Raw genomic sequence first — 24348 nt, 5'->3', positions numbered from 1 at the left:
AGAATTAACACCGTCACTCTCCGTCAGTGGTTTGATTGGAATGTTTCCGGGGGTTTTTGGGGTTTTTTTTCTCTCTTTTCCCCTCTTGTTTTTATGCTGCTCACCCCTGTCCTTGGTTTCTTTCTTTATTTCTTTCACTGCCTCGATCACCTGCTTCGACACTCATCCACAAACAACATCCTTTATTTTGACACATATTTTGGCACGATCACGCACAGTCATGCGCTCAACGGCAGCACATTTACATCAGTCAGACAGCGCACACAGTCATATAGGATACACACACTTAAGCCAAGCGTACTCATATTAGTAAATATGCACACACATTTTTTTCTCTCTCCTTCTCTTTATTTATGAACAAGTGATGTATTCTCTCCACCTGTCTAAGCGACACACAAAGTGTACACCCCTAGTTATACACAGACAACTATGGGTGCACTAAGGTTTGGTACATGGAATGTAAATGGAGCTGGCTCCAGAGAAAAGAGGTTAAAAATATTTAACCAACTCAAAAAACTACAGGCAGATGTTGTCCTTTTACAAGAGACCCACAGACCTCTTAGAGGTTCGAATGATCTTAAAACACCTGAGTTTCCTAATGTGTTCTCAGCTTGTTATAATTCTACACAAAGAGGAGCAGCAATTTTAATCCATAAAAATATTAATTTCACAGTACTCGATACAGTTATAGATCCAGGGGGCAGATTCTTAATCATTAAACTATCTATACGTGATAAAAAGCTATGTATTGTAAGTGTATATGGTCCAAATGTTTTGAAATTGATTTCATGAAAGTATTTAACTTCATTTGGGATAACGGACTTTACTGCAGAATTCCTTTACTGTAGTCAAATTTATAAGAGAAAATTGTTGAGCTGTTAAAATGGGAGACAATCCAACTTTATGACGTTTGTCACGATTTAAATGAGCATGCTGTCTAGTCCTTGGCCACATGTTTCAGCACATTAACCATGAGTGAGCTCATACCATAAATACATGTATCATAATAAATATCTAATAATATCTAATAATATCATAACAGCAGCAGATATTCAGTATATCAGTAGACTTCAGTCCTTCATAGGTTCAGTGCTGTTAACTGTTTTTTTCTGTTATTTTCTGGATTTGTTCATAAGGATGAACACATCTGTATGTGTGTTTAAACATGCCCCACTGCAGCACATTAGTAAGACAGAACAAACAAAACCCCTTTTCCCGTAAAGGCAAATCAAAGAAGACAAATAGAATAACATGGGGTAATACTGCTGGGTCCAGAGGGTCAGACATAATGACTCATTCTCAGCAATGTTACAGTTTAAAAACCAGACCAGAAATCCCTCCACACTCAGCAGTGTGACTGTCACTGCTGTTATTTCAGCAGTTTGATCTGTGTTGTTTACTAAAGTGCAACAAAAGCTGTTTAACATGTTTCATTTTGAATTCTTACAGAAACATTGTGATTTTTGTCTTTTAAGCAAATATAGCAGTCTGTGACATCACTGATGAATCCATCCGTTGTGTTTGAGCCTGTTATCACTACACAAACGTTTGTTTAGTCTTTCCCGAGAAACAAGGTCAAAAACATGGCAGTCAGACATCCCACGCTGGGTAAAGGACACTGTTGGTGGCTACACTTACTGTAACGCCCAGTGATTTTAGAGAATATCAGTAGTTACACACTACAGTGGGATATCCCAGCACTGACGGTAAGAAAATGCACATTATTAAGTAAAACAGGCACATTCGAAACAGAAATAACTTTTTGTAACAGCCGAATTAAACTCTGAGCTGATTTAGAAACATCACCTCGGAGCACTGTATGTTACTGTAATGTTTTACACTGAACAACAAGCTTTACTGTTGTCTATAGTTTAGTGTTCAGTGCTGAAAGCAGGAATGGGATTTTATAAATGTGTAAGTGATAGACTTTGTGGAGATCAGAGTACATGAGTGCGTTTCAAACACGTGGCTGTTATGTGGGTGGGGACGATCAGCCGATATTTAGCCGAAGCTGACACTGAGAACGATCACAACCAGTCATGGACCGTCTCTGGATCCTGAGCTGCACTCTGTGTGTCCTCCTGAGCTGGATGCATGTGGATCAAGCGGTGGCTGAACCGTGAGTTTGTCTTCAGCGTGTTTTTGTCTGTGTGAGTTGTTCACTGCAGTAACTGCTGTATGTGTGATGCTGTATGCAGCCAGTACCTGGTGGCCATTCCTGCAGTTATTGAAGCTGGAGCTGAGGCCAAATTCTGTGCAACTCTCCGACAGCCCAGTGGGACTCTGGTCATGACTGTCACTTTGATGTCCCGAGAGAAGAACACAACATTATTCACGCATACGTCAAATGAGGCCTTTCAAACCTGTGTTCAGTTTGAGGTTGGCAACCAGCACTTTCACACACAAAGTGTGTGTTAGTTGTTATCGTAAGCATTATAGGCTTTAATGACCATCTAAATATCCCACTGTCTCAGGCTCCTTTGGTACAAAAGGAGGTGCAACATTTTCAGGTGGAGGTACGAGGAGACACATTTTACTCCAAACAAGTCAGAAAAGTGATGATCCGAGCGTCTGATCCCGTCACATTCATCCAAACAGACAAACCCATCTACCTCCCTGGACAAAAAGGTAACAATGTGCTGTTATGTTATATAAGACATGTAGTTCATTCAAATTCCAACATCATGAGCCAGCTGCTCCACCATCTCCAATTTGTGTAACAAGTTTTGTGGTCCAAAATTTGGACACACATACAGTGATTGATGTGAAATGTTTGCTTCATAGAGCAAAATTTTTTCAAGATATCAATACGGTCGATCGAGATGTTTATTCGAAGTTTGAAATCCGACTCCATCTTTGAACATAACTACCGCATTTTCCAGACTATAATGCGCACTTAAAATCCTTTCTTTTTCTCAAAAATCGATCCGCCTTTTGTAAGGTATGAAGCCGCACAGCTTGATGGATTGTCAGAGCATTACGGCTAGAAGAGTCAGAAGCCTGGGTCCTAAACGCCGTATGTTCAAGTCCTAAAGTCAAACGAACACTGCAGCATCACTGAGAGTTAAAAACTGTCTAAATTCTTTCCTCTTTAATAAAATGATCAGCCTTGCTGCTTTACCAGGTGTAACAATTAGGTTTAACATCCAGGCATCCATGCAAACAGAATTTATTAAATTTAACAGAGTTAGAAGTTAGCAGGAAGTTAGCTCACTGGTTTTGCTAGCTACCTAATATAGCATGTTGTGACTGAGAGATTTCTGGATAGAAATAAAACATAAAGCTCTGCTATCACTTCAAACATTACCGAAGTTGGGCTAGCTGGTATATAATGATGTGCTACGTGATCGCTAGCGACACAGTTATGTTAGCATAACATAAACACAGTGAAGCTGGAGGATGAACGCTAAATTTTTTCCATTCGATAAACGTTCCCGATGGTTTTTGACGAATGCAATCACACGGAAAGATGCTTTAAATGGACCAAACTTCAGTCAGGAGAACAAATGAGATAATCCATCCACAATACCAGGTTAGTCATTATTATAAGATAAGATAACCTTTATTAGTCCCACACGTCAGAAATTTGTTTGGTTACAGCAGAAAGTGGACAGTGCAAAGTTACATAGCATAAATTATAAGGCGTTTAATGCGCCCTATATTCCAGTACGCCTTATGTATAAAAACAGACCCGTTTCAGACAAGTTCATCGTCAGTGCGCCTTATCGTCCGAAAAATATGGTATTTTAAAAAACAACAAAAGGAAAAAAAATCCCACAAGTTTCATATTTGAGCTCACACTAAGGAAGAACTTCACATTGCAAAAGACAGCTCACACGCTCCACAGCCGTCCCCTTAATGTGGATGGGTGGATGTGGGTCAGCATTCCTCCTGTAGTCCACGATGAGCTCCTTGGTCTTCTCGGTGTTAAGCAGCAGGTTGTTTGTGTCGCACCACTCAGCCAGACGATCCACCTCCTCCCTGTAGGCGGAAACTTTCTGCAGCCATTAACAAACACCAGAATAAACACCCCGAGGCTGCTTTTATTGTTGCTGGCGACTTCAACCACACCAACTTAAAGACAGTCCTCCCCAGATTCCACCAACATGTCTCCTGCCACACCAGAGGAGACAAGACTTTAGACCATGTGTATTCCAACCTGGCTGGAGCCTACAAAGCCACACCCCTCCCCCACATTGGACAATCGGACCATCTCTCCCTGTTCCTCACACCTAGGTATTCACCACTCATCCAACGTGTGAAACCTGCTGTGAGGACAATTAAAGTGTGGCCAGAGGGGACAGAGGCAGTGCTCCAGGACAGATTTAAAAACACAGACTGGAATATGTTCACCCACACAGACCTGGACCAGTACGCCTCATCTGTACTGGATTACATCTCCGAAACCACAGACAGTGTCACCACCCAGAAACGGATCACCATGTACCCCAACCAGAAGCCTTGGATGAACCGGGATGGTCGTCTCCTCCTGAAGGCCCGCAACACCGCCTTTAGGTCAGGAGATGCACACGCCTACAGCACAGCCAGGGCTAATCTATAGAAGGGCATCAAAAAAGCCAAACACCATTACAAAAAGAAGGTAGAAGAACACTTCTCCAACTCCAACCCCCGACGCATGTGGCAAGGACTCCAGACCATTACAGACTACAGGACCACCAAACCCTCCCCCGCATCCTCTGATGTCTCCTTCCTCAACGAGCTCAACAACTTTTATGCTCGTTTTGAGCGAGGGAACCCCACAACCACAACCAAAGCAGACATGACGCCAGACCACCAACCTATGACTCTCTCCCCCACCGATGTAGGAGCGGTGCTCAGCAGGATCTGCTTTCTGCAGAAAGCAGAAAGAAAAAAAATCGTGAGGGAAGAATATGGAGGGCCTCGGGTGCCAAAATGTATTAAATACATAATTAAATAATAAATTAAATGTGTCATTAATTAAAATATAAATTAGCAATATCAGTTCAATTTCAATAAATTCTATACATATGTCTCATACATGTCAGTCCATTATCTGAGATCTGTCTAGGCTTGCTGTGCAGGGTAACCAATCAGATCCATGTTTGATAAGTTGCAGTGACTTTGTTTTAAAGTACAAAGAGAGAAACAGAGGTAACCTCTCAATTCTTCTCAAAGTGAATTTCAGAGTCGTTGCGATGGATAATAAAATGCGACCTGCCAATCAGCTGGTGAGTTTTTGAACAGTATTATTAATAATGCTGTTTGCAATTTGGATGCAGTGATTTACACAACAGTTTCTTAACTCCACCTGTCTTTCTTCCTTTTTCTTTCAGTATGATGTCATTGAACTTCAGGTCAGAGGGCGCCTCTAGAAAAGGCTTTTCCTTCTCTTGCAAATGCATCAACACAACACTGAACACATGCAGTCAGACAGACTTGAAGGTTCCCTGCTCACTGTTTGCATACACACTGCTTCTGCAGTATTACTCCAAGTTACTGACAGTGCAAGCTTTAAAAACTGGACAAAGTGGGTTGCATGTATGTAATACACACCGTGCAGGGGTCTGTTCTGTCACTTGATGCCCCACATGTGAAAATAAAATGACAGTGATTAAATCAAATTAATAATTTTGATTTAATTACTCCACAAACACAGCCACAGCTTCCCTGTCATTACAGCTTAGGTTTCTTTATATCACTTAGTTTTTAAACATTTATAAACAAGTGCTTCACATCTAGAAGAGGACAAAGCTGGCTACAGATGAAGACAGGACATCTTTATGTCCCCCTAAATTTATATTGTCCCGTTTTAGCTCTAATGTTGTTGAAAAGGAAAATAAAGAATCTAGTTGGTACTGTACTTACACCTGTGTAGTAGCTGTCACTGTCACTTGATTTAACAGGATCCTCACAGTAACAGGATTGGACAGTGGCTAAATGAAACATCCAATAGCAGAATACTGCAGCTTTCTTACTCCTTGGACGCTGAGGCCCCTGAGGGACCGTACCAGATCATTGTGTCAGTGGGTGAGAGGAAAATATCTCACAACTTCAAAGTGGAGAAATATGGTAAGTCAGTCTTATTTATTCTTAAATTCTTTGTTGTAATGGAGTGCAAATGCTGACATTCATATTTCCCCCAGTTTTACCCAAATTTGATGTGACAGTAAATATATCTGAAGAAGTGAGTATTGGGCAGGAAGACATTGAAGCTAAAGTGTGTGCAAAGTAAGGAAAAGTTCTTTCAGGACAAATTATGTGTTGTAAAATCTGGAGTTTGGAGAGCAAATGACTCATAATGTTTACTTATTTTTCTTAAAACAGGTACACGTATGGACAGCCTGTACCAGGACGTGTTACAGTCAATGTGTGCAGACCTACTAATTTGTATAGAGGTTTTGGTATATTGGTGCACAGTGAGGATGATTTGGCCCTATTGCAGATAAGTGCGCCCTGCCACACAGAGACAAAGCAGGTACAGTTATGGCTTCATTTCTCTTTTTTCCCTGATACTTTGGGTACATTTAGGCCCCTGCATTAGCATTACAGCAAACGGGTTGCCTGCTCTACCCAGCTGAACTGGCGCCGTGTGTTCACTTTACTGTTGGCATTTGTTTTAGATTCAAAGAACAAAATGGGAATAAAGGATGTGTTTTAGCTACAGGCTGCTTAACAATGTGCCCAGTGTTGGGAAGGTTACTTTTAAAATGTATTCAACTACAGATTACATGCCCGAAATGTATTTTGTAACATATTCCGTTACGTTACTCAATGAGAGTAACGTATTCTGAATACTTTGGATTACTTAATATATTATCATGCTTTTTACAACTACATGAATGAACTATTGCTGTGTGATTACTGAAGGTTACTCTCCATATCAACACCAACTAGATGTTTAAATCTTAATATAAATGAGTAACAGTAGGTGGACATTAGGTAAAGCTGCACTTTTTGCAGTGATCTCGTATAGAAAACTATTCCGCGCGTATATAAAACAGGTCCGCGGCTCCGAACCGTAGCAAAGGGACCTCTGGCTGATACATTGGTTCCGTGTCGGCTTGTAGCCGAAAACTAGCTTTGCTTTGTTGTGTGGGTCAACTCTGCTAGCGAGAGACAGAGAGAGGCGTTGAAAGGCTGCTCCAACGGGACTTATTGTTTCAGAGGAAAACACGAACACAGTGTACAGTCGAGTCTAATATATATGAAACAGGAAACACCGCCGTGTAATCCATTTATTTCAACAAAGTAACTGTATTCTGAACTAGGACGCTCCAAACCCACACAGAAAACCATCACTGTGTGGCGCCACGACGGTGACTCTGCACTGCAGCACTGCTTTAAATGCACAGACTGGTCTTCAGGGATGCTGCTGTGTATAAGGGGAAGCTGGATTTAGAGGAGTATAGATTGGCTGTCCTCAGCTACATTAGTAAGTGTGTGGAGGATGTTACCACCACCAAGTCTGTGATGTGGTATCCAAACCAGAAGCCCTGGCTGAATGCAGAAATCCATTCCCTGCTGAAAGTCAGGGATGCCGTCTTCAGGTCTGGTGATGCACAGAAACTCAAGAGGGCTAGGAGAGAACTGACTGCAGGCCTTTGAGAGGAAAACAATATTTAAGTCTGTGGGTCTTTGTGCTGATGCACCTGTAGAACTTCCCTGAGGGAAACAGGCTAAACATGTTGAAACCAGGGTGGGAGCTGTCCTTGGTGATGTTTGCTGCTCTGCTGAAGCAGTGGGAGGAATAAATGTCCATCAGGGATGGGAGAGGGCTGTGCTGCCTTGACTACACTCTAAAGTCTCGCTCTGTCCAGGAGATGTCAGCAGAGATGAGGACACCAAGGAACCAAAAGGTGTGGTCGGGCTGGTGGAGGTTGGGGAGGGGTATATCTCTATATGCATGTTTGATGTTTGAGTAAACATGATCTAGAGCAGGGGTCGGCAACCTGTGGCTCCGGGGCCGCGTGCGGCTCTTTAGTCCTTATAGTGCAGCTCCGTGTGGTTTGGGAAAATAAATGAGAAGTATTTAGCGGAAGTGTATTTTATTTATGTTAGTTCTTTTTTAACTTGTAGTTCTAAATTGGAAGATTATTGTGATATTGAAATATAAATATAAAATTATATTCTATTATTTTATAAATAAATGTTTTTATGTATAAAGTTACGTTGAAACCAAGCACACCATTGTTGTTCTTGTGACATTACCAATAAGTTTCATGTGTCACATGGCCCTCTCCCTAATGAAAAAACAAAAGTTGTGTCCAAGATCTTTGCAAGCTCCTTTGACTATCCAAGATGGCCGACTTCTAAATGCCACCGTGGTCACCACCCATCTTGAGGAGTTTGCCCCCTCACATATATTAATGTGCCACAAACAGGACTTTAATATCACCAACCATTCCCATGTTATTACAGTGTATCCATATAAATGGCCCACCGTGTAGAGCGTTCTCCTCTGGTCCCGTTGTTGCACCAGCTTTCATGCACGTAGAATTCATCAAATTCTAAATGAGCTCACGTTTTTCATGACTCTATAAAATATCATAGTTTGAACATTTAATATATTTTATAGATTCGACTGTGAATGAGATTTGATTCTAATTTTGGTTTATTCTTGTATCAGTGATTTTCTTTCTTTATTGTTCTTTCCAGGCAGACAAGACTGGCTGTGCAACTTTTTCCTTCAACATGTCAATTTTTACTAAAATGGACCAAAAGGTGCTTCATGATTTTCTGGATATCAGGGCCAAAGTGGAAGAAGAGGGAACAGGCAAGTTGTGTTATTCCTTTAAAATGACACATCGATGTGTATTTAACCAAAAAGGCATTCACAGGATTGTAACATGAAAGTTTTTACATTCAGGTGTTTCACTCCCTCAAGAGAAGAGAGTCACTATTTCTTACGTCCTTGGAAAAGTGTCTTTTATTAACGTGCCCAAGGTTTGGGAACGGGGATCTAATGTGGAAGGAAAAGTAAGCCTAACATGTTGTTTTCAGCTCAGTTTGTCGTACAAAGCACATTTAAATTGTTTGTATTTTCCACTGATAGAGCATTGTGTTCTTCAACAGGTCAGAGCAGTGTACCACAATAATACACCAGTTTGTGACGCACCGGTCTACCTGTTCACGGGACGAATGTGGCAAACACGCTCACTACAAAATCTGACAACTGACAGCAACGGTGTGGCCTCATTTTCTTTCAGCACTGATAACTTTGACCAGGATATCCAACTCCATGTGAGCTGACACCCGGAAACAATGTGTAATTTAATGCAGCCATGACAGCAGCCTGAAGCCACAATTGGTTTGTGATAGGCTGCAAATGTCCAAATACCTCCCACAGTAGGAAGCTGCAATCCTGAAACAGTTTATGACTCATCTTCCTCCACCTTTGCCTTGCTTATAAAGTCTCGTTGTCCAATGTTATTTGTAGATCAAGTTTTTAAATTTTTGTTTCCTATCCCCAACTAGGCAAGCCTGACACCAACAGTGGGCTACCCAGGATATAGAACTGCATACTATGACAGGGGATTTCACACATTATCCATGTCCCAGCCGTCTTCTCCCGATATTAAAACAATCAGCTCTCTAGAGGTACAGAAGAAGGATAAAGCAGTGTCCTGTGACGCAGAAGAAGACGTATCAGTAAACTACACTATAGTGGGAGAGTCTCCGGGGTCTGTGGATGTCATTTATCTGGTGAGTTATCTCTGGGTTTACTATAAAGTTGAACATGACCAGACTTTTTGTGTATTTGCTAAAAAAGTACTGTTGTAATGCCCATCATGATTGAAGAAGAAACTTTCAGTCCATCATGAGAATCCAGCAGCTTCAATCTATTTCAGCATAAATACTGATCCAGCCCAAACTATATGCTTTAGCAAAAAGGAAAACTAGGGAGGGCGTCTGTCTCCTGAATCCAAAGTGGAAGCTGGTTCCACAGACTTCAGGTCTGGTCCCTGTGCTTTGTCCCTCATCATTTTCTGTCAGCTTAGTAATTAGCCTCAGTGTTTGGTCCTTTGTTCATGATATCCTTAGTTTTCTCTCTCTGCTAAGTATTTAAATTCTTAGGCCTTCTTAGTTTTAGTCATCTGGGTTCTGCTCTCAGTTAAAGTTGTTTGTATTTTAGCCCTCATTATAGTTATTGTGCTTTTCCTGTGTCCCCTGCACTTTTGACTGATTGACTGATGACCTTTATTGATCCAGAAGGAAATTGGGTTAAAGGCTGCCAGCACTCCAGCGCCATCTTACCCTTCCAGCCATACATACATTGCACAAACATGACATGGGGACGACAGGTCAGAAGAGGTAGAACAGTGGAAATACCCAATGCACGAGGAAAGACGAGGAGAAAAAACACCCACAGAGACTAAGCCCTTAAAGGGAGATCGGTTTGAGAACAGAAAAAACACCTCAGCACACGAATCTTCAAATCTCACAACAAAAAAGACATCAGAGGCATCATTAAGAAGAAAAGTCTTGATCCTAATGTTCTTTCTAACTTCAGGCCAGTTTCTAAACTCTCTTTTATGTCCGCAATTTTGGCAAAAGTTGTTCTCAAGCAACGTCCGACCTTTTTAGATGTTTGTGGCATTTGTGAAGCATTCCAGTCTGGTTTTAAATCTTGTCCTGAGACTGCACTTTTACGAGTTTTTAATGATCTTCTTATAACTGTAGACTCAGGTTGTTCTGTTGTTTTAGTCCTTTTAGATCTGACTGCTGCCTTTGACACAGTTGATCACAACATTCTCTTATGGAGACTCAAGCACGTGACTCAAGCACGTTGTTGGTCTTAAAGGCTCAGTTTTATCATGGTTTAAATCATACCTGTCAGAGAACTCATGTTCTGTTGCTATTGGGCAATGCCCCTCTTCCTCTGCCCCTGTGTGTTGTGGTGTGCCACAGGGCTCTGTTTGGGGTCCAGCTCTGTTCTCCTCATACACGCTGCCTTTTTTATTTTTATTCCTATATTTAGGAAATACAACATTCCCTTTCATTGTTATGCTGATGACATCCAAATTTGCTTCCCTTGAATCTGGATGTCTCTTAACCTTTTAATTCAAACACATTGAATTAAGGTGTCAAAACCTTTCACTGGTAGTGATGTCCACAGATATCAGTGCTAGTTCATTCTTGTTTTTAAATGATTTCTGTCTTCCAGGTGTTGTCCAGAGGAGCAGTCACCATGCAAGGACAAACACGGGTTCAAGTGCAAGATAGATCGGGTAAAATTTCCATATTTCCACAAATGCCACAGCCAAGCATTGGCGTTGGTCTGTTTTGTTGATCTGTGGATGCATGTTTGGACCTGTGTTTCAGTGAATGAGGGCCAGGTGTCCTTTAAAGTCAGAGTGTCTCCTGAGATGGCTCCAGAGTTCCAGGTTGTGGCTTATGCCGTCCTGCCAAGTGAGGATGTAATTGCCCACAGTGCTGACTTCTCTACTGACAAATGCTTCAGCAACAAGGTGAGTGTAATTCTAGAGGTGTGCTGTGTGTTTGGTGTCTGCAGTCATGCCATGTCGTTCAAATCAAAGTCATCTCCAGGTGGCTGAATCACCTGAGGATTTCTAGCATCAGTAAATGGACTGGTTGTTGCACAGCTGTTTCTACTCTACCTAAGGATTCAAATTGCTTCTTTATATGACCTCATGACCCGCTCACTCCCATTTATACAAGCACTTTTTCAATGATGATGCAAGTCCTACCTATCTAACACTGACACAGTGTTCATACAGTGTCCAACGTGGGCTACAGCCATCACATGGGACTCATGATTTGTCACTCACCACAGTGAAGCAGCTCATTTAGCCAGCAGTGAGTGGGGACTCATCACAGTCACTAAACTTCTACGGGTGTTTTGTGTGTGTCAGGTGTCAGTGGAGTTTTCACCGTCTTCAGCCGTCCCAGGTGAAGAGACCAACATGCAGGTGACGGCCCTGCCACGTTCTCTGTGTGGTGTGAGCGCCATCGACAAGAGCGTTCTCATCAAGGAGCCTGGGAAGACTCTGGATGCAGATAAGGTAACTGCTGATATTAACACCAGTGAGGTGGACACATCCCTTATTTCCAGAGCCCGTAGTGTCGTGAGTTACCAGCAGCTCACGTCTGGGCAGTCGTACATTGAACTGTTTTAAACAGTCAAATGCTGAGTTTGTCTTAAAGCAAACTGGTATAAAAAATACAAGGTTACATATGCATGTGTCTGTGATGACAGTCAGGTAAATGCATCACCTGCCAGTCAGTGTCTACTTTATTGAGAAGACTTTAACTTTAAACTGCTCAAAACTGCTCAAATACACGAGTATTTGTTAATGTTATACATACAGAAAAACCTGGGAAAAGTGAGACTTGGTGAGTTAAAGGAGCTACAGAGACAGCTTCAAATGGAGAACACTTACTGTAGCCATATAAGTCACTAAGAACGAACAGTTTATAGAGAAATTGTACAACTTCTGTAAGATCCCTCAACTACAACACCTCATATCTGTGGAGGCTTACTGCTGACTTCATCATTTTTATTTATTTATTTTTTAAGAACCCTTCTTAGATAATCTAGCAGTTCATTTGAACCTAATCAGTTCTAATATTTACACCAGTACTTCATTTAAGAGTTTACAATTATGTGGACCAAATGTGACCATGATCATGATAGATCAGTCAAAACTTCATAGGACTAAAAATGTTTGGAGGTTTTGCTGATCTTCACTTTTCTTTTCAGATATTTGACTTGCTCCCACTCAAGAAATCCTCAGGTATCCCGTATGAAGTTCATGATGCTACAGACTGCCTTAATGTGAGACCAAAAAGATATGTTTTGCCGCACCCCAGTCAAGAGCAAAATGACGCCTATGCAGTTTTCCAGGTAAAATACAAGTATACCTGTGAGTCCGTCAAACTTAATCTAAATACAATAGTTTTTGTTGTTGCACCAGTTTTTGCTGATCTTTGTGTGCTGCTGAAATATGTAGAAAGTCGGACTGAAGATGGCGACAAACTTGCTTTTTCGATTGCCTTCATGCGTCAAGTTAAAAGGAAAAGTATACCGTGATGGCCATGTTGTCTACCATGATGGCTGTCGTCGTGTCAACTATGGTGAATCATTTGCTTGTTTGAATTGTGTTTGTGATACAAATTTTCTTTGTATTCACCAAAAAGAAAACCGGTAATTATTTTCCTTTTTTTCTTACAGTACTAGGTACGGGTCCAGCTCCAGGTATTGGATATTCTCCTGGTCCTGCTCTGGGATCTGCTGGGCAGCTTCCTCGTGAAGCTGCACCAATAGAGACAGCTCGCTCTTTCTTCCCTGAGACGTGGATCTGGGATCTGGTGGAAGTTGGGTAAGTATCTGTTGTGAAGAGATCTGGTGCATATTCCATTTTAAAAAGTTTATACGATCACATTTAGAAACCCATGTGAACTTTCTGCTGTGTCTTTGCACACATGAAAAAGATGAAAATAGAATAATTGTGAGTTTTTTCTTGAGCATGTTTTGATGCTTCAGGCTGATGTTTTGTCATATTTAAAGTTTGGTGGGATATATTATTTCACTGTCATCAGCACCGTGGAGCTCTTTTACTTTGTCAATGCAACATATACAAGTCATTCACACTGCAGGATGTAACTACACTGTTATACAAGTAATTTACAGACATAAAAACATGTTTGATTGTGTTACAGAATATGTTTGTGTGTATCTGCTGCTTCAGAGACGATGGGAAAAGGGGCGTGTCCCTGACTGTCCCAGACACCATCACCACCTGGGAGACGGAGGCTTTCTGTTTGTCCTCTCAGGGTTTTGGTTTGGCTCCTCGTAAAGAAATGAAAGTCTTCCAACCTTTCTTCCTTGAACTCACCATGCCCTACTCCATCATCCGGGGGGAGCACTTTGAACTGAGGGCGACTGTCTTTAACTACCTGACCAGCTGCATCATGGTAATCAATGATTAAAATGTTTAGATACATGTCTGTTCATAGCCAAGGAAAGCCATACTGAAAACATGACTTTCTAAGCAAAATTTATATCATAGTTATTAAAATACAATAGAAAATATCTTTTCTTTGGCAATATAACCATGCAGGATGCAGGCCGTTCTTGAAGGGCCCCTGCTCACCAACACCTGCAAGCTCACCTGTAGGTGTGTTCACATTTGAACTCAGGTTTAAATGTAGCCATGTCTGTGTTCCTCGTACAGGTTACTGTCACTCCTGGGCCGTCCTCAGATTACACCCTCACGCCTCTCTCTGGTGATCTGTACACATCCTGTTTGTGTGCCAACGAGCGCAAGACCCTCAGGTGGACCATGATCCCAACAGCCTTAGGTGAGGATCAGGCTTTGGTCCTCCACACGTGGGGGTTGTAGGGAGTGGGGCAGAACGTCTATACCTCCAGCCTGAGGGCAGCAGCTGCCTCCATCCTCATGCTTTACTTAATGCAGCTGTCTTAGCCAATTACAAGTCATTTTGAAACCTTCCTTTCAATTCATTATGCATGCTTCCCTTGGTCAGTATCATTAGAACAGACTGTTTGCAGTTGCATTGCCATGCAAATGATTTCTTCTTAATCTTAAATGGATCTTATGATTTGCAGTACTTTGGCCTCCAGCAGGACTCAGCAGCAACCCTGACATCATTTTGGACTGTTTTTTTTTTTCAGCTCATGTTTTTCATGCCTGATGCAGTAAAATTTCCAATTGTAATTGATCTTACCTTCGATTTAGAACCAACATTAAATCTAGATTTAGATCTAGTGTGATCACAGTTAACCGCCTCCTTTTGTCCCAACACATTTCCTTCTAGTTTCTACAAAATCTGTAAAATAACCTCGGTAACCTTTATTTTAATGGAGAGACGAAGAAGGTGACCTGTGCTGCTGCTTTTAGGGGCTGTGAATGTGACTGTGTCTGCTGAGGCCGTAGCGTCCCATGTGTCATGTGATAATGAGGTTGTGAGCGTACCAGACAGAGGTCGCATCGACGTGGTCACCAAATCTCTCATAGTGAAGGTCAGTGTCATAAATACGAGACGAGAAAAACATTTTTACTCATAAAATTTAAATTGTTACTCATTTTAAAGATACTTTTCCTCAGGCCGAGGGAAGTGAGACGACAAAGACATACAACTGGCTTCTTTGTCCAAAAGGTCAGTGTGATGTCCATCAGTTACAAAGTTTAAATAAAGAAATGACCTAAATGCTCAAAGTTAGCAGTGGAGTGCACTGTGTACATAAAATGTGCCAAATTTTCATCTTTTACTTTCACAAAATGTAACGATATGTGCTGAAGATCAGGCCACCTGGTGACTTTGGACAGTAACTCTGTTGTAGTCGTGACTTCCTGATTGGACGTTTGTTGTGTCTGTACACAGGAAGCCCGCTGACGGAGGAAGCAGAGATACATCTGCCTGAGAATGTGATAGAAGGATCTGCCCGCACTTCTGTATCAGTCCTGGGTAAACCTCATCATTTCATCTCAATTTTGATTCAGCCAAATAAAATATGGCAGGTTAAAGCTTTGTTAAAAAGGCAAATTACGAAAACAACAGAAAATAAAAGAGACGTCATGTTCAAGTAAAAGTAAAAACCGTATTCAGCTTTTAAAAGATGATTTCATTTATAGATAGACCCACGTCTTCCTGGCCTTGTGTGAAAAAGAAATGGACCCCAAAAAGGCTGTTTGTGCCATTCTGTGCAGGAAGAACTGCAGTCTAGCTTTAGTCATAAGTGTGTTTGAAACGCTGAGTTTTGGCCCAGTCACACCAGAGGGTTTTCCAGCGCAATCGTTCTGGTCATGCAGAATCATGTCAGTAGGATTTAAGTCCAGATTTTGACTCGACCACTTTCTGGTGTCCTGGATCATTTTCCATCTTAACCCTCTGGGGTCGACGTATGCGCCGACACGTCAAAATCACATGACCAATTTAAGACGACACAGCTACAAGATAGTGAGGGGATTTCTTTCTCTTGTTGGAGAAACGGCTCTTTCGGCTCGGCGCATTAAAAAGAGCCAGGACTTTCAGCTCCCAACCGGCTCTTCAGGTTGTTTTGTTGGTCGAAAGTAACGGACTTCAGACTATATACCAGGTCTTGAATTGTGTCGATGGGCCACGTAAAACCAGAGTTATGATAAAAAATACACATAAAGTTTTTTTCTGAACAAAACAGCGGCGTTTACAGCAGGAAGAACGGTAAAAACGACGTTTTCTACAGACAGCGCTAGCAAACACTCTCCGCTTGCGCGTGAAAAAATAAAAATAAAAAACACCCCTTCCCTATTGGTGTTAGAGTTTACCATGTCAGCCAATCAAAAAATGATATGGCAACATGTGACGCTTGGTTATTTAGGGAGAACGGCATTTTTAGTAGTGACGGAAAGCGAGCAAAAGAGAGAGAGAGAGAGTTTTCATATGTCACACATTAGTGACGTTTAGCGTGTTTGGAGGCTGTAGTTAGTGTGTTGTGTAGTTATTGTGTTGTATTGTGTGTCAGTGAGACTGCTGAATGTCACATTTGCTCCAAAAACGCCGTCAAAGGCAGAGTCCAGTGTAAACGCTGTTCCCACATGGAAAACTGGACTGATGCTCCTCCTGCTGTCAGACCTGGTTTAGGCCTGTGCTGTTCTCCTCTGTCTTATACTGAACACAAATCATTTGTGTGCCTTCTTATTTGATGCAGAACTGATTGTTCTGTAAATAGATTTAAATGGTTATGTAAAAAACGCCTGAGGCCTGGGCTGCATTTTTAGGTAAATAGTACCATATAACTTTGTTGTTTGCAAAACTTGTGCATAATTTTTAGAAATGTACAATTTCTATTTGCATTTCAAGTTATGAAAATAATTTGTTAAACATGTTTGTGGGTTTTACAGTAAAAAATATAACTTTTTTCTACTCGGATTTTGAATTTATTGTCTGAATTTAAATCAGTTGTGCTAATATAGTATAGTATAGTATGGTATAGTGAAAAAATAACTGAAATTTCAGATATTTGAAGTTGTGCTGAAAGTAACGATACCAAACAAGGCAAGATAAACAGTTTTTAAAGGTGAGATATAGAGGTAAAATCAAAAGTAGTCAAAAACGGCCAATTATACCCTGACCCCAGAAGGTTAAATGCCCAAGTTTTAGATTTAAGGCACAAACTGATAGCTGGACATTCTCCTGGTAGAGAGTTCTTCCCTCCAGGTCATGGCGAGCTACTGAAACAGCAAAGGCATGATTTAACACTGGGCACCAGCTGCCTTAACCAGACTCCTCCGTCACTAACCACCTGAACCCAATGCCCCACCCCTCCCCTGCAGCTGAGCCGCAGACAAAGCTACGCCACACAGCCCCAGAGCATCACACAGTTGGTATGATGTTCTTTCTATGAAATGATGCGTCACTTTTAAGCAACAAAACTCAAAACGTTTTCTCTTCAGTCCATAAAATATTCTCCCAAATATCTTGTGGAGCATGGAGATGTTTTTTGGCAAATGTGAGATAAGCTTTTGTGTTCTTCTTGGTCAGCAGTGGTTTTGTCCATGAATGCTGTTTTTGCCCCGTCTCCTTTGTATTGTTGAATCGTAAACTCTGACCTTTACAGAGGAAGGCAAGGCCTTCAGTTCTGGGTGTTGTTGGGATTCGTTTGACTTTTTCGGTGAGTCGTCGATGTGCTAATGGAGTAATTTCAGCCACATCTTTTCTAGTTTTCTCAGTTGGTGGATAATGGGTTCCAACATGGTGCACTGGCGCTCCAAAGCTGTAGAAATTGTTTTTTAATCCTGTCCAAACTGATAGATCTCAAGACTTCTCGCCTATTTTTGAATTTCTTTTGGTCATGGCAACGACGTGTTTCTTCTGGACGTCTTTTAGCCTGCTTCCCTTTGTCAAACAGATTGTACTTGAGTGATTTCTTGATCCAGCAGGTCTGGCCTTAATCAGGCCTGGGTCTGGTTGGTGAAATGAAACTCAGTCTTCCCAGAAATATTTGGTTAATCACAGTCAATCTATGATTTTCAGTTTGGATGTTTTTTCGCTCAGCAAATGAAATCATCATTTAAAATTGCATATTGAAGTATTCAGGTTATCTCTGCCCAATAATACAAAGTTGTTTTACGCTAGTTTTGTTAGTTTTAGTGAATCAGTGTTTTTGATCAGGTGACATCCTCGGCCGGGCTCTGAAGAACCTGGATGGATTGCTGCAGATGCCGTATGGATGTGGGGAGCAGAACATGGCTCTCCTGGCCCCCAACATCTACATCCTCCACTACCTGAAAGGCACACAGCAGCTCACCGCAGCCATCATGGAAAAAGCTACTAACTTCCTCACCAGTGGCAAGTTTTTATTGTTTCCTCTAAGAAGGAAATCATTTGAATCACTTCAACACACACGGTTCAAGAAACAAGCCGACAGGAGGCAGAACATTAGCCACAGCTTTTGGTCAAATGCGTCATTTTCCTCATCTGTCAGCAAGAGTCATTGAATTTCCCAAATCTTGATGTACACATGCAGATCCATAAACAAATGGAGTCCAATCATCACCATAGCAACAATGTCTCGATCATGGTGTCCCTGTTGTTACAGGATACCAAAGACAGCTCAACTACAAAAGTGCTGACGGTGCTTACACCACATTTGGAACAGGACCAGGAAACACTTGGTGAGAACATCACTGATCAAACATGTCACAAACCAGAGAGGTTACACTGGTTTTTAAATGTCCCACCAAACAGAAGACGTTTCTTGAAGTTTGACTACCCATTAATAACATAAACATGTCTACCTCTAATACTTAAAATAATTCTCCATTTAATCCTTTGACTAAGCCAACATTAACAATACCTTTTGGTTAATACTGTGTAATTTAGTAGGTAGGAAGGAGCATTAGAGCCACATAAAAATGTTATTGATCATTATTAGAATAAAGTCGAATTTTAAAGCTTAAAGTTATTTTACTTTAAGAAAAAGTCTAAATACTATTTCAATAATAAAGTCTTAATACTGTTTTGTGAAAAAAGTCAAATTCAAATCTAAGAAAACAGTTGAAATGATTGTTGTTTCAAACGATTGCTATACCCTGTATAAAATGCCTTGAGTAGATGTAGTGAAATAAATCAGTGGTCTTGTGATACAGCATAGATCCTCTTTATTCCACGAGCGTGGAACCATCGGCATCCTTGCATCTGTACATTAGCAGCCATTTCCTTTTATACAAATCTAACCACATGCAGCTTTCTGCACCACTTTCTGCTTTTCAGTGTACTTATACTTACTGCCACACTGTTTTTATTGCTACAAGTGACATGGGCGACCGTGGCTCAGGGGGTTGGGAATCGCATCTGTAAACGGAAGGTCGCCGGTTCAATCCCTGGGCTCTCTGTCCTGGTCGTTGTGTCCCTGGGCAAGACACTTAACCCTACTTGCCTACTGGTGTTGGCCAGAGGGGCCGATGGCGCGATATGGCAGCCTGGCTTCTGTCAGTCTGCCCCAGGGCAGCTGTGGCTACAACTGTAGCTGCTTCCACCAGTGTATGAATGTGAGAGTGAATGAATAGTGGTATATTAAAGCGCTTTGGGTGCCTTGAAAAGCGCTATATAAATCCAATCCATTATTATCAGTTCCTTCCTTGTTACTAAAACTGAGTCTGAAGTACGATTTCACTAATTCAGAGGGTAAAGCAACCGTGGCAGTTTGTCCTGAAATAACTGTGATATCCACATTTCTGCTTTTGTCTCAAAATACATTTTCAAATTTAACCTTGAAATTTCAAGTTTATTTTCATAATGATCAGTATTTCTTTCTCTTAATGTGACCTCACAGCCAAACATTTCCATCATTGTAAGACGTGTAAGTGTTGTTTTCTTTCTGTCAGGCTGACTGCGTTTGTGGTAAGAAGTTTTGCCAAAGCTCAGTCTTTCATCTTTATTGATCCCAGAAAGATCGAAGAGTCTAAGACCTGGCTGCAACATAAACAACAAGAAAATGGCTGTTTTGAAAAGTCTGGGAAACTCTTCCACAACGGAATGAAGGTAACCTGCAGTTCTTCGCTGTTAGACTGTGGAAACAGCCTCCAGTCTGGATTTAACAAATTTTATTAATAATGTCATGCATACATGGAAAACACTGTACTACATACTGTAATAGCTCACATCAGTATATTCTATTATTTTATTTAAGAAATTATTTCCATACATCTTGTTCCATTCAAACCAGCACTGCCTTCTATGTAGCATTCACACATATTTATACAAAATACAAAGTATGCACTAGAGACCAACTTGGGATTAGTATCTTGCCCACAAATATTTGGCATGCAGGCTGGAGCAGCGGGGAATCAAACCACCAACCTTCTGATTACTAGATGACTACACAAACTGTTTATAAGGTTGGAAACCCGAGGTGAAGAAACATCCATCTCACTGGAAATACAATGTCCAGATGAACAAAATCAACTTCCTGTTCATCTCTTTAGCTGGATGTTTGAACATGCATGAAGACATTGATGATACTAAAACCACATGCAGCTGAAAATCATTTTCATGACTTCATATCCCTGAATGTTGGTGCACTGATGATAAAGTGTCTATGATGTCTTCTGTTGACAGGGTGGTGTATCTGATGAAGTGACTCTCAGTGCGTACGTTACTGCTGCCTTCTTGGAAATGAATACATCCCAACATGTGAGTAGAGTCAAAGAATATCAAGGTATTCAACAAAAAAAGGAGTAGAGTTTGTGCTGCTGAGCCAGCATCTTTACACAGCCTGCACCTGGGGTCTTGCCTGGTGTGATAGACCCCAGCCTCTATGGATCTTGTACTCAGAGCTTGTTGCTGTGCTGTTATGATTAGTGCCTCTGTGCTGTATTTCAGTCCAGCTTTTTCCATCCACTGGTAGGATTTCTGGGTATCATCTACTTCCTCTATCTGCCGGTGGTAACATACTGTGCAGGGGCCTGTCCTTCCATGATGGTTCCTCGCCTTCCTCCTCTTTCTTGAGTTTCTGCTGCCTAAGGTATTCACTGAGCACGCTGTCAGTTGGGGCCATCTTCCTCGTACTCGTGGATATTCGTTGTTTCATCATGGAATGTGGTGCTGACACTCACCAGTCCCTGGCCTCCTTCCTTCCATTTAGCATGCTGGACTCGGGGTGAAACCCTCCATGCATGGTTAGGAACTTTCTTGTCTTGATGTCAGTGGCTTCTATCTCCTCCTTTTGCCAGCTTATTATCCCAGCAGGGTACCTGATGACGGGCAGGGCTTAAGTTTTGATAGGCCGGATCCTGTTCTAACATTCAGCTGACTCTTCAGGATTTGCCTGACCCTCTGCAGGTACTTGGTGGTAGCAGCTTTCCCAGCAGCCTCTTTGTGGTTTCCATTTGCCTGTTGGATCTCCAAGTAGTTGTAGATGTCCTCTATGTCTGCAATGTTGCCTTAGTTAGATTCCCTAAGTTCCGCCTACCTTTCCTCTTTTTGTTGTCATCCGACTACATTTCTCCAGTCCGAACGATATTCCAATGCCGTTGCTGTATATCCTGGTGGTGTGGATCAGTGAATCGATGTCTCGTTCACTCTTGGCATACAGCTTGATGTCATCCATGTACAGGAGGTGGCTGACAACTGCTTCATTCCGTAGTCAGTATCCGTAGAGACAGAGCATCTCCTTGATAGATGGTGATTCTGCTATGGGCTTGAAGTTGGCCTCTAGTGTTGTACGCCACATTCCCATTGAGTTCGTGATGAAGGCTCTTAAAGTCCTGTTGATCTTGTACAGGTCTAGGCATTCCAGGATTCAGCTGTGGGGCATTAAGTCATAGACCTTCTTGTAATCAATCCAGGCAGTCTCGGCTGATTGTTACAAGTAGCTGGTGTTTTGCACCTCTGGTATTCTTGCCAATGAGTGGGGCACAGGAACATGTGTCTATTCATCTTAGCCACTATGATGCCTGACAGGAGCTTCCATGTGGTACTGAGGCAGGTTATTGGTCAGTAGTTGGATGGGACCGATGGGACCGATCCCTTCAAGACTGTCCGGCCAGTTGGATGGGACCGATCCCTTCAGGACTGTCCGCCCTACAGTTAGCCATTCTGGGTGTCTCTCGTCAACTAACAGCTGGTTCATTTATGCTGCCAGACGCTCATGGAGTGCAGTCAGCTTCTTCCACCAGTAGACGTGAGCCATACTAGTGTATGGCAAGGTGCTGGCCAAGGCTGTTAGTCGTTGTTTGGCAGTTTCCATGGACAGCTTGCTATACTTCTTCTTGGGCACCGACTTTGTCACACCTTTCTGCAGCTCCGATAGTTGGCTAACCTCCCTCCTTGATCTTAGCCTCTAGTCTCCTTCTTGTGGCTGTTCAACCTGTAGCCAAGCATCTTTCTGATCACTGCTGCTGTACTGTAGATCAGCTTGTTAGTCTCGATAATCGTGGCTGTATGTATCGCATTTACATCATCTAGCAGATCTTCACATCTTGGTAACCAGCTACGGGGAATCCAGTTTTCAAGTTTTGCCATGATCCTATCTTTCAGGTCACTTCCTCTTGCACTATAGCACTTGGGGCTTGGTAAAAATCTCGGGTGGAGGTGATGACATCTCCCCCCTGACCTGTCGTCCTGGCTCCCCCTTGCCGTAGCATTTGTGTGGCACCTCGTCAATCTCTAGCTGTGAGAGCAATACCCTTCTTTCGAATGTTGGAACACTGAGCTATTAGTTGTTTCGCTGTCAGTGTGGGTGCTGGGTATTCCATAGGTCCCTCATCCTATTCATGTAACCCCTTCTGCCAGGGTTTCTTGTATAGCAGCATTCCAACAACGCCCTATTTTCATCTCTTGCCCACCAATGCCTTCTTGTTCCAGTAGTTGATCCGGGCGACGTCCGAGCTGGTATGCATATATACATACATACACAAAAGTGTATAAACCAACAATATAATATACAATCTAATATATATATTACATATACCCCAAAAAGTTGATTCTGTTCATCTGGATGTTTTCAGTGGGAGAAACGTTTCGTCACTCATCCAAGTGACTTCTTCAGTCTCAGCTGACTGCAGCTTTCAATCTTATAAACAGGACATTTGCATAATGACTGAAACCAGCCCACTGAAGGAACAGTGGGCTGGGAGGTCAGTTCCTTAATCGTAATTATGCATATTCTCATGACCATTGATCAACAACCACCGATCAAGCACCACTGATCAATGGCCATCAGTACCATTCACAGAGAGTTGGGCAATGGCTGCAATCACAGCATTGTAAGATGGCAAAAGATGTACCCTTAGGCCCCCTCCTCGATTCAGAGATGGTCTTTCCTTTTTCACGTAAATGGCCTCCTTGACCCTACACTCAAACCAGCGTTCCTCCCTGTCCAGGATGTTACATCCTCATCATTGAAAGAGTGTCCACTGGCCTGTAGGTGTGAATAGACTGCAGAGTCCTGGCCTGACGAGGTGGCTCTTCTGTGTTGTGCCATCCTCTTAGCCAGAGGTTGTTCGATTTCCCCGATGTATAGATCCTGGCAATCCTTCTGGAACTTAACACCGTACACTATGTTACTCTGTTTGTGTCGGGGTGGAGCAGTTTTTGGCGCAGCGTGTTTTGGGGTTTAAAAGCCACAGAGACACAGTGTTTAGAAAAAAATGTGCCTCAGCTGTTCTGATACTCCTGACACATACGGGATCACTACAGGTTTTCACTTAGGCAGCAGTTGTCCTTCTCTCCTGGATCGGCTGGAGCTTAGGTTTACGGTACACATCAGCTTTTAAATGTCCTCCATCCCTGATGGAAATCTCACAGTCTAAGAAGACTAACCTGACACTTTTCATATCCTCCCTGGTGAATTTGATGTGTCGTTCCACCGAGTTAATGTGATCTGTGAATTGTGGAACGTCCTGAGAATTGATTTTCACCCAGGTGTCATCCACATACCTGAACTCTCACCAGCAAGGACTGGTATCACCACCCAACCTGTACAGTGTTTTTTCAATATGTTCTTTATATTGTAAATTCTACTAGCAGATTGCTCCAGTCTTTGCTTGATCTGTACTTTCCTCTAATTGCTGTGTTTTCTATTATCACGCTGATGTTTTGAGTGACTGAATCAGGAACTCTGCCTCCTATTCTTCTCACACTGGGTTTAATGAAAGAAGGTTTCTGTTTGTCCATTAAAGTTCTTTGTTTTGATCTTTTAAAGGATCCTGTGATGAACAAGAGCCTGGCTTGTCTCAAGGAGTCTCTCAGTGACCTGAGCAACACCTACACTACAGCTCTGCTGGCCTATGTGTTCACTCTGGCAGGAGACGTGGAGACCCGAGCTCACCTTCTGCAGCACTTAGACACAGTTGCAGTGAGGGAAGGTGAGCCATCCTTTAGCAGGACATCATTCAGGCT

General features: G+C 42.1%; 1 protein-coding gene across 2 annotated transcripts in view; it reads left to right on the top strand.

Moving 5' to 3' along the window:
• The first annotated feature begins 1647 nt into the window (after positions 1–1647).
• Positions 1648–24348, top strand: part of LOC146672914 (alpha-2-macroglobulin-like) — a 25259-nt gene continuing 2558 nt past the window's right edge. Inside the window, exons 1-29 of one of the 2 annotated variants that reach the window (XM_085401363.1) lie at positions 1648–1706; positions 1995–2119; positions 2199–2379; positions 2475–2628; positions 5158–5210; positions 5316–5336; positions 5886–6051; positions 6126–6210; positions 6307–6457; positions 8638–8755; positions 8849–8958; positions 9055–9222; positions 9457–9684; positions 11147–11210; positions 11305–11450; positions 11856–12005; positions 12704–12847; positions 12954–13077; positions 13175–13322; positions 13692–13917; positions 14178–14304; positions 14865–14986; positions 15072–15123; positions 15349–15432; positions 18118–18294; positions 18545–18620; positions 19833–19989; positions 20566–20640; positions 24152–24314. In XM_085401363.1, the coding sequence (XP_085257489.1) occupies positions 2040–2119; positions 2199–2379; positions 2475–2628; positions 5158–5210; positions 5316–5336; positions 5886–6051; positions 6126–6210; positions 6307–6457; positions 8638–8755; positions 8849–8958; positions 9055–9222; positions 9457–9684; positions 11147–11210; positions 11305–11450; positions 11856–12005; positions 12704–12847; positions 12954–13077; positions 13175–13322; positions 13692–13917; positions 14178–14304; positions 14865–14986; positions 15072–15123; positions 15349–15432; positions 18118–18294; positions 18545–18620; positions 19833–19989; positions 20566–20640; positions 24152–24314 (3550 nt within the window). In that variant the 5' untranslated portion in view covers positions 1648–1706; positions 1995–2039. Of the gene's footprint in view, positions 1707–1821; positions 2120–2198; positions 2380–2474; positions 2629–5157; positions 5211–5315; positions 5337–5885; positions 6052–6125; positions 6211–6306; positions 6458–8637; positions 8756–8848; positions 8959–9054; positions 9223–9456; positions 9685–11146; positions 11211–11304; positions 11451–11855; positions 12006–12703; positions 12848–12953; positions 13078–13174; positions 13323–13691; positions 13918–14177; positions 14305–14864; positions 14987–15071; positions 15124–15348; positions 15433–18117; positions 18295–18544; positions 18621–19832; positions 19990–20565; positions 20641–24151; positions 24315–24348 lie in introns of those variants that run through there. The other variant, XM_085401362.1, reaches the window with a different exon arrangement.

The sequence above is a fragment of the Rhamphochromis longiceps genome, linkage group LG3, assembly GCF_057381845.1.
Source record: "Rhamphochromis longiceps isolate RC_006_pf linkage group LG3, R_longiceps_female_GT1.1, whole genome shotgun sequence".
NCBI classification, from domain to species: domain Eukaryota; kingdom Metazoa; phylum Chordata; class Actinopteri; order Cichliformes; family Cichlidae; genus Rhamphochromis; species Rhamphochromis longiceps.
This window is presented reverse-complemented; position numbering and strand designations above follow the sequence as displayed.